This window comes from Serinus canaria, chromosome 4 (assembly GCF_022539315.1).
Source record: "Serinus canaria isolate serCan28SL12 chromosome 4, serCan2020, whole genome shotgun sequence".
Classification (NCBI taxonomy): domain Eukaryota; kingdom Metazoa; phylum Chordata; class Aves; order Passeriformes; family Fringillidae; genus Serinus; species Serinus canaria.
Genome location: NC_066317.1, coordinates 7,789,870 through 7,808,505, shown reverse-complemented (window position 1 = coordinate 7,808,505; position 18,636 = coordinate 7,789,870). Strand labels below are relative to the sequence as shown.

The 18,636-nt window shown below is 49.9% G+C and overlaps 1 protein-coding gene across 5 annotated transcripts in view; it reads right to left on the bottom strand.

The window, feature by feature from the left end:
• The window catches only part of PCDH10 (protocadherin 10), a 36,152-nt gene extending 26,453 nt beyond the window's left edge, over positions 1–9,699 (bottom strand). For 2 of the 5 annotated variants that reach the window (XM_030238898.2, XM_030238899.2), the window contains exons 1-3: positions 4,878–8,550; positions 3,366–3,424; positions 2,700–2,806 (exon numbers count right to left, since the gene is read on the bottom strand). In XM_030238898.2, coding sequence (XP_030094758.1) covers positions 2,700–2,806; positions 3,366–3,424; positions 4,878–7,475 — 2,764 coding nt within the window. In that variant the 5' untranslated portion in view covers positions 7,476–8,550. Of the gene's footprint in view, positions 1–2,699; positions 2,807–3,365; positions 3,425–4,877; positions 8,552–8,815 lie in introns of those variants that run through there. The other 3 variants (XM_030238896.2, XM_030238895.2, XM_050973525.1) reach the window with 3 other exon arrangements.
• Positions 9,700–18,636: the final 8,937 nt, after the last annotated feature.

Sequence of the window (18,636 nt, the reverse complement as noted above, 5' to 3'; positions counted from 1 at the left end):
TTACATCCTACATGTTTTCCTTCCCAATTAATAACTGACCATGACACCACAGCTTGGATTGCAATGGACTACTACAGAATAGCTATTTCTGTGCCACAGGACTGCTCACCAGTGACAGAGGTCCTGTGCTGAACAGTAAAAAGATGTTTTGCCAGCAGAACACACTGCTGACTAAAACTGGTGGGGAATGAGTTCTGTCTGCCAGTGTGAATTACCTATTAAATATTTTTAGCTGCTTTTGAAAACAAATATGATGCTGCATAGTATCAGGTAACATCTCGGGGAAAAAAACCAGCCCAAACTGCTGACATGTTATCAATCAGTGTGTTTTCATTCAGTAATTTAAAAATAATTTATTATAGAGCATCAGAATGACCAATGCAATTGAGAAGGCATTCCCTCTATACTTCCTCTAACCATTTAAGATCAAACAAGATTTATGTTCCATTTTTTTCCTCATAAAATTTATCCCCAAAAGCTCATTGCAAGAGTGAAGACTTATGTCAAAATACCTTGTCATTGCTGAGGTAAAAAGGCACATTGTTTGCATTAAGGCAGCATGATTCAGCCCAAAACTTAGAGGAACAGTAGATAATGTGTGTAGAAGATTAGGCTGCTTCTACAGAGATCTGTATTGAAATACTTATCTGGGACTAGCATTAAATAAGTGGTGCATGCAAATTATTCTTAAATCTCAGTACTAAAATATGAAATTGGTGCATTCTGAGTTTTCAGTTCAAACTACTAATTGAGAGTAGACCAAGCCTAATAGTCAGCTTTCATCACTGACTATGTGATCACCACTGAAGATACAGAAGTTCACAAATCACATCAGATTCTTAAATGATTTGGAACTATTTAAAAGCACAGAACAGTTTTTCTCCACTGTTTGATAAAATAGAAATGAAGAAGAATTTACCCCACTAAGGATCAATGCCAAATATGACAAGTATTCATAGTCTACTTTTAAAATGGAGGGAAAGCATAAAGAACAGAGGCACAACAATAACAGCACAGAATGCAACTAAAAGAAAATAGCTTTCAGTTGATGTGCAACTCTATGATTATATTCCCACCATCAGTCAAATTCAGCCCCTTCTGCAGATGTTTATTCTTTTCTCTCCTGTTTGGTTATTATGGTTCATTATGTTGAGGGACTAAGCTGATTGAAATGTTCATGGAGATGACTGCTGCAGTAAAATGCGTAAAAGAGGAGGAAAAAAAACCAAAACAGGAATGCAGGGAGGGCAGGAGGAGAGAGAGCTTTTTATAACTCAGTAGCCCTGATTGCTGCATCAGAAACAGTGCAAAAGAAAGGGTGGGGGGAGGCTAAATACATGGCTTTTTTGAACAATAATAAATCATACGCCATATATAGGCCAAAAATGAAAGAGGCTCTGTGTTCAGATGTAAACTTCTGGCAAGACCTGGTTTGTTGTCAGGTTCCCAGACACAAAATAGACACTCTGTTCACTTAGCATGAAGCCCTGCAAGAAGCAGGGAGCTCCAGAGACTCTTGGCTCTTCTCAAGTCTCATTAGGTCTGCATATTAATGACTTGCAGCAATAGAAAGAGGCCCTGTGGCAGCCTCCTCTTCCCCTGGTGCCTGGGTTTCCCATCGTTAAGGGCACAGGGACTACAGCAGCAAGAAAATAGGGGACATTAACAGAGCAGGAGGGTGAGGCAGCACTGCTGTGACAGCACTGGGTCCCCTTCCCTGGTGGGGGTCGGGGGGAATAAAAAAAAAAAAGAACTGACAGTATTTTGTATGACATGGTTGTAGCAAATCTTTTTACATGACAGAGCACAAAGGAAACAAGGGGAAAGGCAGCACTGTGTTGCACAAAGATGTACCAGACCTGGGGAGGCTGTGGTAGGAAAGAAAGCCCAGCATTTGTAGCTAAAATGCAGTGTGAGGGTGAGCGTGAATTCTAATGCACAGGCTCTGAACAAATGTTCCTTTCAGAAGCAAACTGACAGTATGAGAACTAAGACAGCAAGCCCTACATATGGGCATAACACTGCAATGTGTGTATTTCCTAAGTGATTCATAGTCTTTTAAGGCATTTCTTTCCTCTGTCAAGAAAATGTATTTAATAATATCTTATTAACACAGAGACAACTTGCACTATATGGTGCCTCAATTTGAATTAACAGACAATCCTCCAAAATTCGAAGGTATTACACATTCAGAGCACCCAACGTGTCTCCGCTGATCCCCTAAAAAAAAAATCCACACAGTCTGGCTGTCATTCAATCACTGGGTTCATTCTTTCCCTTGGGAATTCCTCCTTCACTTCTCATTGCTGTGCCAGCTGAAGTGCCTACTAAACAGAATTGCTTAATGCTTTGAAATTCTCTAAATCTGCCATAGAAGAAAATGTGCTCTAAAATGTACCAATAACTTTGTTTTATTTAATGTGCAGGAAGTTTTCCTACAGTGAATGATACAGTATAACACACCAATTCCCATCCCCAACCACGTGACTAAAATAAATCCTGCCCCGAGACCAAAAGAGGTTCAAAACTGCCTCCTTGTCCAGGCAACTGTAGCAGCAAGCTGATGTAAAGCCAGCCTCCCAAAAAATAAATATGCTCACCTCATTTATGCCTCTCTTGTATTATATTCCTATAAGTAACTGTTCCTTCTAGTCTCCCTACTTAAAGATCCAATATTTCCATTCTCTTATCAGACTTACCAGAGGATTGACCTCGATTAGTGGCATCATGATCACTGTCTCCTTGCTCACTGTCTCCATGACCACTGTCCTTAGAGCTTACTATGTCTGCTTCCTGGAATGCAGAACTAGACACAGAAACATCTTTACATTAGAATAAACATGAAAGAGGAGCTCATAAAACATTCTTCCGCCATCACATGGCCAAACATGGCGCTGCATTCCCCCCCACCCACCACCACTCCTGCCTGCTGCACGGCTTCCACCGAGGTGCCCTGCCCACCCTGAACAAAACGAGCAATTTTCAGACCTTGCAAGGGGCCAGCAAGGGTTATTACTCCTCCTGGCTTTCATGTAGTCCGTAAAAGTGATTTGGTAGCATTTTCTTTAAGCTGGGTAGCTGAACTTTAGCTCAGTGAGACAATGTTTTCTGGGAGACCCTACAGAAGCATGTTATTAAGTATTTGAAGCACGTTTTAGACTAACACAAACCGAGATTTTGTTCTCTTTTCAGTCAGTTTGGAAACCAGTTTAGAAAAGCCGTAATTCAAACTTATATAGTGCATCTACATCCATTCGACTTCCCACTGCTTTACTACCCAGTTACATCTGTAGTAAATACATTTCTGCACAGCATTCAGACTTGCTAAAGCATGCATGAGGAAACCAGGGCTCCAGAGCTCCTACCTGTTTACTCGTCGGGGTCTGTCAACTAGATAACTGAGCTCAGCACGCTGATGCTTTGTCTAGGAGAAAACAAAGTATTGGGAGATATTTTAACTCTTGATATTTCTGTAACCAGCAGCAGAAAATACAAAAGGGAGCAGCTCACCACAGTCACTATAAATGGTAATGCTTAGCTGCAAGTAGGCCTGCAAAATCTGTTTCTAGAATGTAAGGGGGGAAAAAAATCAGCTCTTAGTCACACAGATGGGAAGGCACAAGGGATTTTTTCTGGAGTTCCTTGAGACAAGACTCTGACGTTTTCTCACAGTGCACACTGTTGAGCATCACAAGGACTCCCACAAAAAATTAGCATAACTATTTCTAGAGTTGTGGACTACTCAGATGGTACTGGTATTGCACCATAAAGAAAAAAAAAAACATTGAGATACCCTCAAGTCATTAAAAAGGCAGCAGAAGCCAAGAGTTCTGTAGACATTTTGAGGCAAAGTCAGTATTACAATTGAATATTAGAAATTTCACTGCAGAACTTAATGCCTTAGAATACACCATTCAAACCACCTTTGTCAGACTGGACAACACTCAGGTTTCAGTAGGGTAAGAGAGAATGTGGGGTTTTCACTAGTGCACAGGCAGGGAGGTGCTGACAATATATATGAGCTAACCCAGCACAAAATGATTAATGGGGGAGTGATATGGCATGGTAAATGCTTCAGTAAAAATTCTCTGCACACCAGGTAACACAACATAGGCAAGATTGCAGGGGACATTAAGTCTTAGCACACAATTTTACAGAAACTCTTTCTTGCTGCTCTTTGCAAACTTTGGGGTTATAAAGAGCTATGCAGACAGAGTCAAGAAAAGTCAGAAACCCTATTTCACAAATTAATTAAAGCTCCTGCTAACTACAATGATTGTCACAATCCCAGAGGGGGTTTCCCCCAAAGCCTTACTTGCACATGAAAAGACTTCAGGACAGAAAAAGACACAGGTTTAAAGCCTTGCTCCAGAGCATCCTGTGATTACACCCCGCGTCACTTCAGCCTTGTCAAGCGGAGAGATTCTGCAGAGAGCTGTAACCCCCCCATCTCCCAACCCACAGGCAATCCACTCACAGCTACCGCAGCCTCGGGGGCATCTCTGCGCCCCGATGCTGCCCAGCCGGGGCCAGATTCCTTCAGAAGCACGGAAGGGGGAGTGGGAGGGGGACTCAGGGGGAACACGCTTGGCTGCAACAGCTGCTCAGCCCGAGCGGGAGGGAGCCAGCGGTGTGTGTGTGTGTCTACCCCGCAACTGCCTCTGAGACCTCCGCCTGTCGCTAAAGCCTCCCAAAGAGGAGAGGGCAAAGCGGGGAGAGACAGCGGACGGATGAAAGGAGAAAGAAGCAGGATTGGGAATGCAAAACGCCTTTCGCGACGGGAGAGGAGGAGGAGCGGGAGCTTCAGGAAGGATGCTCGGGGATGAAGTCTGCGGGGGCTGGGGGGATGCGGGATGCCGGGGGATGCCGGTCCTTACCTCGCTGGACAAAATGCTGCCGTTGGAGATGATGTCGGGCTGCTGGTCGGCGTAGCCGGTAACGATGGCCCCGCAGGGGTTGTGCTCGGCGTCGGTGCTGCGAGAGGGGCTACAGGGCTTGAGGAACATCAGGTCGGTCTTGGCGGACTCGGGGGTGAGGCAGACTTGGTAGCAGTAGTTCTGGTTGTGGTGGTGGGAGCCGAAGCTGCCCGACTCCTCCACCGGCACCTGTGCGGGGTTGCTCGGCACGTTGGAGCTCTGCACCAGCATGATGTCCGACTTGCTGAGCTTCTTCTTGCGGGCCCGCGCCTGCCGGCTGCAGCAGGGGCAGCAACAGCAGCAGCCCAGACAGCAGTCGCTGGCCAGGCAGGTGTAGATATTGAGCTTCTTCTCCTTCTGGCAGCGCACCGCCAGGACGATCATGGCCAGCAGGAAGATGAAGGAGACGGAGCCCAGGGCGATGATGAGGATGAGGGTGAGGTCAAGCGAGTTATCCCCCCCGGAGCGGCTGGGGCGATGCTCGCCGGAGCCTCCGCCGCCTCCCCCCGCCCCGGTGCCCGCGGCCGGGCCCCCGCCGCCGCCGGAGCGCTCGCCCGCGCCGTCCACCAGCACCACCTGCACGGCGGCGGTGGAGGAGAGCGGCGGCTGCCCGTGGTCGCGCACCTCGATGACCAGCTCGTAGGGGCGCTGCGGGTCGCGCTTGGCCGGCACCCTGCGGGCCGTCCGCAGCTCCCCGGAGCGCCAGTCCATGCGGAAGAGCCCGGCCTCGTTGCCCCGCGCGATGCTGTAGGTGAGGCGGGCGTTCTCGCCGTCGTCGGCGTCCACCGCCGCCACCCGGCTGACCAGGTACCCCGGCTCGGCGCCGCGGGGCAGCGCCTCCCGTGCCGGGGTGCCGTTGCGGCCGGGCAGGGGGCTGACGATGGCGGGGGCGTTGTCGTTCTGGTCCACCACGATGATGTGGACGGTGGCGTTGCCGGCCAGCGGCTGCGGCTCCTCGCCCGCGTCGCGGGCCTCCACCTGGAAGCTGAACTCTTTGAGCTGCTCGTAGTCGAAGGAGCGGAGGGCGTAGAGAAACCCGTTCTCGGAGTTGATGGAGACGTAGGTGAAGACGGACATGCCCTGGATCTGGCTCTCCAGGATGGAGTAGGCGAGGCGGGCGTTGGCGCCCTGGTCGCGGTCGGTGGCGCTGACGGCGTAGATGTAGGCTCCGGGCACGTTGTTCTCGCTCACGTACACCTGGTACACGGGCTGGCTGAAGCGCGGCGCGTTGTCGTTCACGTCGCTCACCCGCACCTGGATGGACTTGCTGGTGCTGAGCGGCGGCTCGCCGTGGTCCCGGGCCACGACGGTCAGCGTGTAGGCGTCGCCGCCCGGCTGCTCGCGATCCAGCGGCCCCTCGGTGACGATGGTGTAGTAGTTCTTGAAGGAGCTCTTGAGGCGGAAGGGCGCGTCGCCCTGCAGCAGCTCGCACTGCACCTGCCCGTTCTCCTCCGAGTCGCGGTCCGAGACGCTGAAAAGGGCCACCACGGTGCCCGGAGCCGCCGCCTCGCTCACCGCCTCCTTGACGGTGGAGAAGCTGATCTCGGGCGCGTTGTCGTTGGCGTCCAGCACCCGCACCAGCACTTTGCAGTGCGCGGGCACGGCGTTGGGCCCCAGGTCCTTGGCTTGCACGTACACCTGGTACACGCTGCTCTCCTCGTAGTCCAGCTCGCCGCTCACCTCCAGGCGCCCGGTGCGCGGCGCGATGCCGAAGAGCTCCCGGGCGCGGGCCGAGATGTGGCTGCTGAAGGAGTAGATGATCTCGCCGTTCTGCCCCTCGTCGGGGTCCGTGGCGTTCAGCTGCAGCACCAGGGTGCCCGGCGGCGAGTTCTCCGGCAGCGACACGGTGTAGACGGGCTGCTCGAAGGCGGGGACGTTGTCGTTGGAGTCCAGCACCCTGACGGTGAGCAGGGCGGTGCCGGTGCGCTGCTGGGGCTGCCCGCCGTCCACCGCCGTCAGCACGTAGCGGTGCACCGCCTGCTGCTCCCGGTCCAGCGGCTGGTCCAGCACCAGCTCGGCGAAGCGGTTCCCGTCACCCTGCGTCTGCACGTCGAGGGAGAAGTAGCTGTTGGGGGTGATCTCGTAGGTGCGCAGGGAGTTGGTGCCCACGTCGGGGTCGAAGGCGCTCTCCAGCGGGAAGCGGGTGCCCGGCGTGGCGCTCTCCGAGATCTCCACGGTCAGGTCGGGCTCCGGGAAGGAGGGCGGGTTGTCGTTGATGTCTAGCACCTCGATCTCCACGCGGAACAGCTCCAGGGGGTTCTCCAGGAAGACCTCCAGGTGCAGCAGGCAGGAGGGGCTCTGCTTGCAGATCTGCTCCCGGTCGATCTTCTCGTTCACGTAGAGTACCCCGGTTTCTAGGTTAAGCTCCAGGTAAGGGCTGCGGGAGTTGGGCGCCGTCTGGAAGCGCCGAGCCGAAAGTTTTGTAATGTCCAAGCCCAGGTCCTCGGCGATATTCCCCACGAACGTGCCATGCTCCTGCTCTTCCTGCACCGTGTAATGGAGCTGGCAAAAAGCCCCCTCCACCATCAAGAGCAAGGCAAAGAGGAATAGCACAACCATCTCCAGACGGGGAAAGAGATTCCCCCCTCCCCGACACCACCGCTACCTCCTCTTCCAAAAGCCACCTCCTCCTCCGAAAATACACAGTACAGTGTGTGTGCGTGTCTGTGTGTCTGTGTGCGCGCGCGCGTGTCCGCGCCTGCAAGCGTATGGAGAGAGAGAGGGATCGGGGGAAGGGAGGGGGGAAGAGGTTGGTTTGGGGGGCTGAGGGGGATGCTAGATACTATTTCTTCTGATTCATGTTAGGATTTTTTTTCTCCCCCATCTCCCTCCTTTTTGTTACGGGGATTATTGTTTCACACGCTGACCAAACGAAGAAGACAGGCGTCCCCACTTCATCTGTGATCTTCGAAATGTACGGCCAACTAAAATAGCTATTAGCCGGCTGTAGCTAGAGACACACTGTAGCCCTCTTTTATTTATTCCGAGAGTCTTGGCACTGCACCGCGGCAGCAGCAGTGGCGGCGGAGACAGCAGCAGCAGCAAATTCCAAGGAGGAAATTTTTGTATTTCAAGATTGTCCTCGGTTTGTCTTCCTGGTGGGAGTTGGAGGGTAGATGCTGCTGGAACAGCCGGCGGGCATGCCCTCTTTGGATGGAAGGAAAAGGCAGAAAACCGCGAAATTAAAAAAAAAAAATTACCCGCAAAAAGATTTCATATTAAAAAAAAAAAAAGGCAGAGAGCAGCTTAGCTACCCAAAACTTTCATTCCCCGATGTCCCTGGTATTTCCTCTATTTTTTTTCTTTTTCTTTTTTTTTTTTTTAATTTATAGATTTTAGATTTCTCTCTCGTCTGTCAAAGGTCTTTCCTTTTCTTCTCTTATTGCTACGAGTACGTTCATCATCATCACCCTGCTTTTACGGCGGTGCCGATCGCGGTGGGGATTTTTTTTTTCCTCTCTTGCTGCTTTTTCGCCTAGCCCCCGTGTCTGTGTGTGCCGCCGCTGTGCTGCCGCTGCGCTCCCGTCCCGGCTCCGCTCCCCAGATCTCTGCCAGCAGTTTCTGAGCGGGCAGCGCTCGGCTCCGCTGTTTTTGCGCAGCGCCCGGCTCCTGCCAACCAATCGGCGCCCAGCACCGCCCCCGGGGGCGGCGTCCCATTGGCCGCGTCGCGCGTCGAGTGCGCTGCGTCACGGCCGGGCCGGGCCGCGCGCCGGCTGGGCGGGCGAGGCGGGCAGAGCGCTCGCCGGTCGCCTCAGCGCTCCCTGCCCGCGGATCCCTGCCCGCTTCCCTCCTTCCCTGCCTCATTCCCTCCTTCCCTGCCTCTCTCCCCTCCCCGGGTGATGGTTCCCCCGCCGCGGCCGCTGAATGGGGAGATCGCCGCTCGTGCCTGGCACACGCACACGTCAACAAGCCCCGCTCCTTGGAGAGGGAGTTTCCACGGAGCCGCCACCAACTTTCCTTTCCAGTGGAGCTTCTTGGAAAAAAAAAAAAAAAAAAGCGTAAACAAAGGGAAACTTGCGGTGGTTGTTGTTGTTCCTTTCCCCTTCCCCGCCCCTTGGTGTGTTCCACAGTGGAGAGAGCGCAACTTTCCGTCATTTACCCGTGCAGTGTTTGCAGCTCCGGCCAATTTAAAGTACCACGAGCTTGCGCCAGTATTTTCCTATTTCCATTTTGGAATTTCCGCTGGTGCAACAGGAGACCGTCAGGGGCGGTGGAAGAGGGAAAAGGAGGAATGCTGCTTGTCATTGGGTGCTCAGGGTGGTGGGGCAGATATCCCTGGAGTGGGATATTCTCTCAGGGATAACCAGAGGAATCCAAGGGAAACGCTCCGGTGCCGGCTGTCAGTGCTGGCTGAGAGATCCGCGTCCCTCAGGCTGCCGAATGAATAAAGTAAAAGAATACAATACTTATAGTTCTTGTGGAGGGTTTCTCCCCCTCTAGAGTGTTACTGTTCTTGAACAGCAGCACAAAGCAGGGACCTGCACCTCCTGCTCTAACCCCATCACTAATCCATCACTCAGCAGCGGCTCCGTCCGCACATCTCAATGAACTACAGGTGCGTTCTTCCTGCGGAAAAGCAGGAATCCACATTAGGATGCCGAGGCCCCGGCACAGCTTTCCCCGAGAAGCTGTGGATGCCCCATCCTTGGAAGTATTCAAGGCCAGGCTGGACGGGGCTTGCAGCAACCCGTTCAGGTGCAAGACGTCCCTGCCCATGGCAGGAGGGGCTGGAACCAGCCAGCTTTGAGGCTCCCTAGGAATCCCTAGCAATCCCAGCCATTCTGCCATGTCCAAAGCCGAGCCCCCCGCGGGCTCCAGCGCCCGGAGCCGCGGGCGCGCCCCCGCCCCGCCCCTCCCCCGGCTGCGCGGCCGCTGTGGCGGGCGGCGGGCGCCCCCCAGCGCCCCCAGCGCCGCACTGCGCCCGGCAGCGCCGCCGCCGCCGCCCCGCGGGGCACACAGCGCGCCCCGCTCCGCTCCGGGACGGGCGTCCGCGCCCGGCCCTGCCGCCCCTCTCCGCCCAGCGCCGCGCTCCCCGGGCCGGCTGTGTGGTTGCGGCAAGCGGCGCTTCCTCTTTGCGGGAGGGAAGCGGCAGCCGGCGCGGCAGGCAGGGAGATGCTCACTCTCCCCCAAATTGCATCCTGTTCTCCCCTACTGCGTGGCTCCCTCCCCACCCCTCGGCTCTGTGGCAGCGCGGGGCACAGTCGGCGGGGCGATTCCGGTGGGTGTTTTGCAGAAATATTGAAAAATTTCGTCAGAATGCCCCGGCTGCTCTCGCTTCCCGTTGGATGAGGACGGGGACCTCGCTGCCTTCCCTTCCCATGCAGAAGCGCCGCCGCTCCCTTGCCAGTCCGCTGCCGCCAGCTCCAGGCGCGGCCAGCGGAGATCGTGCCTCTCCTGCCCAGGGGACCGGTGGATGCCCATAGGGAAGCGGCCGCTGCCCGGCACTGAACGCGACCCGGGGCAGCCCGGCTCTAGCCCTCCTCTCCCCGCCGCCGGAACCCCCGGAGCGGCCACCTCTCCTGCCTTCGAGGAACGCGGGCGGCCCGGGCGAAACCCGGGAGACCGAGCCCGTCCGTGTCCGTGTCCGTGCCCGCCTCTGCGGGCCGGAGGAAGCCCCGGAGGCGGGAGGGGGGGACACATCCCCGGGTTCGGGGCGCTCCCCACGCGCGCTCGAGGCGCGACACCCACGCGAGGCTCCTGCGGAGACGGCGTGATCCGGGGGGCAGCAGCAGCCACGCGGGAACACACACATATTTATATCCACACACGTGTATAGGCGTGGGGGGAGCCGCCTCCCGCCCTCCCGGGGGGGCCCGCAACCCGGGGATCCGATCTGCCCCCGCGATTCCAAGCGCAGCTGGTCTCCATTTTGGGTCTCCGAGCAGTGCCTGGGAAGCGGCAGGGATCCGCGGCCGCCCTCCCGCTAATGCCGAGTGACAAATCGCACTTAGGCGATACATGAACGAGAAAATGATTTATGGATTTTCACGACGGTCTGAGCCGATGAAGGCGACATGAATTATCCATCCTAATGTGCAATATATCATTTTCTAATAACACTGGGTTGGTCCTAGCGCTGTGCGCTGCTCCCTTCGATAGCAGGTATCGATTCGGCACAGTCCGAGCGCCGGCTTTCTGCCGGACACGTACCTCCTGCAGCACCAGCTGAGATCTGTGTATTTACCTCTTTCTAAAGCCCAGGGCTAAGGACAGACTCCTGACACCGTGGCCTTTAGTTTTTCCATCTGGCATCATTTAATTTGGCAATTACTTTGCCGAATGAAGACTAATCTTTCGTATCACTGCGTTTCACTCTGTGCTGTGATTTGGAGATGGAGAGAGAAGATGCCAGGTTTGTAAATGCTCCGTGCTGATGGGGATGGCACCTGGGTGAGTCAAACCTTTCCCCCCTGCCAAATCCTCCTTGGCACCCTGAGTACAACGGGGCACTTTCTAACAAGGAGAACAGATGCTAAATCATACTTCTGCTCACACAGAGCTTCCCTGGCACCTCCATTTACCAAATCTCAAGGATTATTTTAAAGACAAAATTTTTGCTTTTAACTCGTACACAGGAGGAAGGTGAATCATCCACACACAAAACTGAATGCGTGTGCATAAGAGGGGGAAGAGTTGTCAGGTCTGGAGGGTGCTCAGCCCCAGGTCCAGCTTGTGCTGGTGCCCCAAGGCCAGGGCATCCCCTCTGCCCCAGCCAAGTTCTTTTGCCCTTCATCCCAGAGTTGCAGTGAAGTCATGGTGACATAAACTATGAACAATCCCAATTATTTATCTAAATGGTTCCAAGTCTAAAATATCACTTTCACATTGGGAAGGACAAGCAAGTTCTGGCCTTCCATGAGACAAAAAGCAGAGATGGGGAAGATGGAGATAAAGGATTAACGCATTCATTTGGAATAGAGCATTAAATTAGTGATTACTGGGGAAGAGGTGAGGAAATGCTTCATTTCTCATTATCCAAGTACAGTTTTTCCTTTGCTCAGACACTAAAGGAGTCACATGTGTATGAGAACATCCAAATGCTGTGTTCTGGAATAAACAATCACTATCCTAACCTGCACAATCATATTTTAGGTTGTGGAAAGCTAATCCACATAGTTTAGTTGAGTCACCAAAATGGATGGTCGGGTTCTATTTTAGGTTCAGTCTTAGTTTCAGGCTGGGGAACACTGTGGCCTCTTTCCTATCTGGATGTTAAAAACACATCAAAAATTGGCCTCCCTTGTCCCTCAAAGGTCCTAGATTGCTATTCCTTGTTTTAATATTAATTATCTTGGTTAAAAAAAAAAAAAAAAAAAAAACAAAGAAAACCCACCCAGGTTTTCCCTCAAGAAAATGACAGGTCATGGCAGGAAAGATTACTGGAATCAGTGATAGGTTTGGATTGTAAATAAGAAACAAAAGATGCTGTGGTTAGAAGAAGCCTGCTTCCTAAGAGGAAGATGTATATGTACTAGTGATGGGGCCATAGGATGGAATCCTGCTTCAAAGCAAGGTCGATGCAGAACAATTTCTCAAATTAACTAAGAGGCCTGGTTAAAGTATCAGAGGGGAAGGTTCACTGCCACCACTCCCTCAATGGATTTCTCTCTTAATTGCCAACGAGGAGACAAAACAGGAAGGCTAGACAATCTGGCTAATCAATAAAAAAAGCCTGTCTTCATGTTTGCCTCAGGAGCACTCCGTATGTCAGATCGATGTGGAAGCCACCAAAGTTCTTGCAGGGGTAGCCAGTGATTAAGACATTTTCTGATGGTTTTTAAACAACCCCAGAGACAAGCATCTGCCACAAGGTTGAAGATATAAGCAAAACTAGAGATACAGTGTTAATCATCACCTTCACACTTCTGGGAGTGCTCCTGGTGATGAAAACAGCTCGTTGTATTTATGACCTCAGACAGCTGTTTTAATAAGTGATGATCAAATATGACTTCATTACATGCTCTGTACTCCACCAGTCATCAGATATGATGGAGCCTCTCCAGGAGGTGCCAGGAGTCTGGAACAGAATGACAGTGGATGCATCCTACAGGAGTTTCTTAAGGCCAGCTTCTGCCTCCTTTTCTTTGCGTGCCCCCAAACATTCAATACACATTTCAGGGAGTCTAAACTCAAGCAGCAAGAAGCAGTTCAGTGTGAAACTGTAGATTGGTACAGCCTACTGCTATTCAGCTTTCAGAGTCTATCATAATGTTTATCACAAAGAGAAAAAAAAAATCTCAGCCTGTTTCAATGACTTGTGATTTTAGCTGATTCAAGTCTGCATTGAAATAAATAGAATAAAATTATTTTTTCACAGTTAAGCTCTGAGCATTTTCTGTCAGTCAGGCCTTTTACAGTGTCCAGATCAGAGCAGCCAAGGTCCTGGTCACTTCAAAACAGTTGTTTCTGTATGCATGGCTTTGTACTAACATTTGGCCTGATTCCTATAAGCTTGTTTCATGTCCCATTACTATTAATTTAATAGCCACCAATTTGGCAACTTTTAACTCCACTTTTATTGTCGTGCTGCAGATACATTATAAACAAATTAAAATGACTTTATACAGGGTGATCACTCATAAAACCCTGAATTTTATCTGTTTACTTGTGGAAAAGAGGTGATATATGTATCTAACATCACAGAAGATATTTCTTAACAAAAGATTTTCCAATAAGGCAAATTACTTACCATCTAGCTAGAATTTTCAGAAAGAGAGTTTAATCCATATATAGAAACCTGGTACTGAATCAGATGAAAAGCAAAATATGATCACATTGATCAGGAGAGGCATCATACATTTTTTCTCTATAAATTTATTTTTTTATGGTATTGCTCAATCAGCTGCACCCATTTCCTTGAACTTCATCAAAATACAGTTGACCTGTATCTGAATTTAACCAATGTTGCTAAGCTTGAATGATTACCAGAGCAAATGAGGACAAAAACTACAGTGGAAAACTCCACTTGTTTGATACTCTGTTAAGCTTCTTATAGTACACTTAAAGCCATAGGTAGATGTAGTTGCTTCTGATAAAGAAAATTGCACTGTTGATTTTCTTTTCAGCAGCAAGTTCAAACCTTGAACTAAAGCACAATTTGTTTTGAGGTTCAGCTTAAAAGCAGTAGTTCTAATACAAAACTTCTATTCTTAGGCATAACAATCTAGTGCTTGACAGAATAAATACAAAAAAGCCCTAAACTCTAGATTGTTTGCCCAGAAGAATTTGCATTCTTGGGCCTCAGTGTTCCATGTATATATAATTTCCAGATGATAATTCTATCATCTGAGTCATCATGCCAACTATGCAGCAGATAACAATAGCACCAGCTAGGAAGGAAAAGGAACAAGATGACAAAAGTGATGTTATAATTACCTAGGCACTTAGGAAGAGTGTGCACATCTGTATTTTTGTACCTATTCTAGGTGGAGCTACTTGCACTACCAATATTCAAGAGAAGTATTTTTTGAGGCTTTCCTTGGTAAGGTCATATGCTCAGGTGCCTGCTTTTTCTCCTAAAATTGCATCTGTCTAGGGAAAACTTTTCCATAGTCTTACCCACCTCAATTTCAGAGGAAGTTCCACTTGGAAAGCAGTTTAGTCTCTTATGAGGCCGTGATCACAATTTTTTTTTTTTTTTTTTTTGGTCTATGCTAAAAATATTGCAATACTCAATTCAAAATTTTACCACCTCCACATTTTGGAATAGTGACTTTAGCAGATGGAGGTCTCAGGAGGACTTGTTGCCATTCTCAGGAAGAGACACCAAAGGGATAAGTCCTCAAAACTTCTTCCACAGAAGCTGTTCCTTGAAACACTTCCACACACTCAGAAATTGGAAAATCTGTGCTAGACACCTCCTCTGATAACTGCTTAGTGGCTGGACTGTGTGACAGAAACTGGGCAAGTTCATGTGTTCCACACAACTGCTGTGGAGGATGAACAGAGTTTTTCTCAGAGTAATTATTTCCAGGATTCTACAGAGCTGGATGTAGATCTGAAACATGTGCACACTTACCCATACACTTGCTACTCTCAGTGGTGGTAAGGAAGCAGAGAAGGTGGAAAAGGAAAAACATCACTATAGAACCACAGAGAAGAGCAGAAAAGGATGATCATAATTACTAAAGGATAGGGAAATGGCTATAAAAGTATAACTGCAGCAAAACAAATGGTAAGAGAGAAAAATTAAACAAAAACAAAACAAAACAAAAAACAAACAAACAAAAAAACCCCCAACCAACCAAACAAACCCCCTCCACATTTAGGCTTAAAAGTAAAACCAATCAGGCTATAACCACAAAGCTAAATACCCTACCAGACTTTTCAGCAGGTTCCTAAGTTCCTGCAGCCTAACAACAAAAGTTAGTTTCCTTTCCCTTTTCATTAGCAGGCTTTACATATGCGTGTGGAAACACTCCTAACTGTGAGCTCTAACTTAATTAGGTGAAGCAGGAGTAGTCTGTGCTATAGATTTCAGTGGTCCACACTCTATTCATTATGCAAGTTGGGGCCTGGTGTTGCTACAATTACAGTTTTTCAATTAAAAATCAAACCAGAAGATTGTCTCCCTCACCAGAAGTCTGTGCAGCAGTGGGATCTCCAGAGGCTGAGCCAGCCTGGCTGCTGCTGCCTCACGGAGCTGCAAGGTTGCTCTGCTCAGCAGGATCTCACAGCTACAGGGCACAGGGACAATACACCTCGCTCAGCAAAACGTTGGAAACATGATTAGCAAAGTATGCAAGTTGCATAAGCAGACTTGGGAAATGTTGGGTTTCAAAGTTTCTGGTGTTGTTGCTTCTAGTGAGCCTGTAAATCACTGTGATCTGTTACTAAAAGATCCCTCTTTGCTGCCTGTCAGTCCTGCAGTTTGTGCATTGGAATGAGGCACTCCAAAGGCACCCAGCTTGCATTCTGGGACAAGATCTTTCCCAAGACATCTTCTCTTGTTGGATCAGTGCACACCATGGGCACTGATGCTGAATCAGAGCTGGTTCATACCTGCAGCACTTTGGCTTCTGGTGCAGGATCCAGTGGGGAGGGAAGGGGAAGGGGAAGGGGAAGGGGAAGGGAAGGGGAAGGGGAAGGGAAGGGGAAGGGATAGGGAAGGGGAAGGGGAAGGGGAAGGGGAAGGGGAAGGGGAAGGGGAAGGGAGGGAAGGGAAGGGGAAGGAAGGGGAAGGGAAGGGGAAGGGGAAGGGGAAGGGGAAGGGAAGGAAGGGAAGGGAAGGGACGGAAGGGAAGGAGGGAAGGGAAGGGACGGGCAGGGAAGGGAAGGGAAGGGAAGGGAAGGGAAGGGAAGGGAAGGGAAGGGATAGGAAGGGAAGGGAAGGGAAGGGAAGGGAAGGGAAGGGAAGGGAAGGGAAGGGAAGGGAAGGGAAGGGAAGATCCTGCCGCTGAGGATGTTGAATGCCCTGTGCTTAACATGTGTGTTACCATGTGTAACACATGTCCCAGTTCCTTGTGGTTAAGATAGGCTGTAACAGTGTTGCCAAATGTATTTTGTGTGAGTGGAGGAATACTTGGGAAGAACTTGGGCATGGTGAGAAGAGCTCCGGAGGTGATTATGATTTTAGAGGAAGTGGAGGGTTGGCACAATATGCTCTGAAGAAGTCTGCAGCCACATGTGACTGTCTCCTCACATGCCCACAACAAGCTGCTGAATCACACCTGCTTCCTTTAATACTGGTGTTTTCACATTTTGCAGGCTTTGCTATGCAAATCTTTTTGAAGTACCACAAGCATATACAACCATATGCATATGCTTACATGTAATTACATGAACCTTTGTAGCCCCACATTTCTCTTCACAGAGAAAAGCAAGGCACAATTCTTCCCAATAATATTTCTGGGTTTCACATCTCTGCACCTCAGAGAAAGGAAAAACAACTCTTACTATTTGCTGTGCCTGCATTTGTGCAAAAATGGAATGCAACATGGAGATTGTGTACCCAAAGTGATGGTGCTTTGTTTCCTTGCCCTATCAGGGCCAAGTGTGTGTGTGTGTGGTGGGGGGGACTGTTGGGTGAGAGTCACAAGATTCTGTACAGTGTGAGCAGTTGTGTGCAGGGTTAAGTGCTTGGCAGATTCAGTTTTAGATGTATAGAATAATAAAGTATGATAAAGTAATTAATTAGCCTTCTGATATCTATGGAGTCAGATGCATCATTCTCTCTCCCCTTAGTCAGAGTTGCCTTTGATTTGCAATAAACCTTGATGTCGAGCTTGGAGAGAAATGATTGTTCTGCAAGATGTGCAAGTCAGGGGAAAGGGGAACGTAGCTGCAACCAAGTTCAGCGGGAGCAATGGCCAGCACAAACCCGATCCTCCCTCTAGCGAGAGTCTTTTCGAAGCGCTTCTGAGCTCTCAGGAGAGGCTGATCTACTCAGCCACTGGAGACAGTAAATTGTCACCCCCGTGACTGGCCAGGGTCACCCTGCTCCTCACAGGGCTGGATCGTGGCTGCTCCTCCCGGCTGCCAAGGAGTGGGGCAGGGCACGGCTGCCGCGGGGAGGGAGAGCATCATTTCCCCTGGAGCTCACGGGAAGCTGCTGCAGCTGCTGCTGCTGCTTAGGAAGGAATGGTCCGGCAAATCCTGCAGCTGTGGGAGGCAGCAGCTGGATTGCAAACAAGCAGTGTGATGTCCACGCAAAAAGAGGAGCTATGCTTATTACAAATCAAAGTGGAGGTGCAGCGTGCTACTGCTGGGCAGTCAGGAGGGGAGTGTCTGTCTCCAGGAAGGCTGAGAGCTGACTTCAAGAAGTGATCAGCTGGGGAAAAAATATCCCATGGGCGCTGTGAAAACTCTGTGTGAGCTAAGCACGAAAGTAATGAGATTTGCAGGAAAGGGAGGGAAAAGGAAGTGAAGACAGGAAGGACTCAAGTTGTGGGAAGTGTTAAATAGAAGAATGAGCCATGTAAATGTGATTTAGGGTAGAGTGGGAAGATGTCAGAAATGTTGTAGGAAGGCTTGGATTTTCTTAGCTCTGAAGAACATTTGAGACTTTGCTGGCTTTCAGTGCTTCTCATAGATTTCCCTGTAATTGGGGGAAACTTGGTGAAAGAGGATCATTGCTTCCTGTAAAAGCCAGTGTCAAGAGCAGAGTGGGAATATTTTGGAAGAACTTACTGCTTTTACTGGTTGGGCTCTACTGCTGCCTTTAATTGGAAAAGCTTCTCCTGGAAGGATGTATTAGAAAGTTGTCTGCAGCTCTCCCTTGCTGCTGTAGTTCTGGGCAGTAGGGATCTGGGGAGCACTTGTGTCCCCCAATTTCCACCACTGTGTAGTTTCCAAGAACCTGGAGCTGATCAGGAAATGAGGTTATAACATTCAATTTGCTGGAGAGAAAGCATATAGACCCTTTGCTGTATTTTGCTCAGCACAGAAAGGAACAAAAGCACAATTAGGAAGGAAGAAAGAGCTTTTATGGCATGACCAAGGTGCTGATAAATAGCTTTGGAAATGCAGTTCTTATTGCAAGTCAAGATAGAAAATCCAAATAATAATTGTATACATTGATTTAACAATGTAGCTGTATGGGCTTACAGGATAGTATTGAAGAATATGAACTGAAAATCCTCGACCAGAATTCAGAAAATTATAGCATCATCAGAAGTCCTTTATCTACAGAACTGTACTATGTAAAACTGTAAATTTTAGTGCCCTTTTTTAGAATTTTCAGCAGGTAATAAATAACCACCTTGTGTTGTGGCCTCAGCAG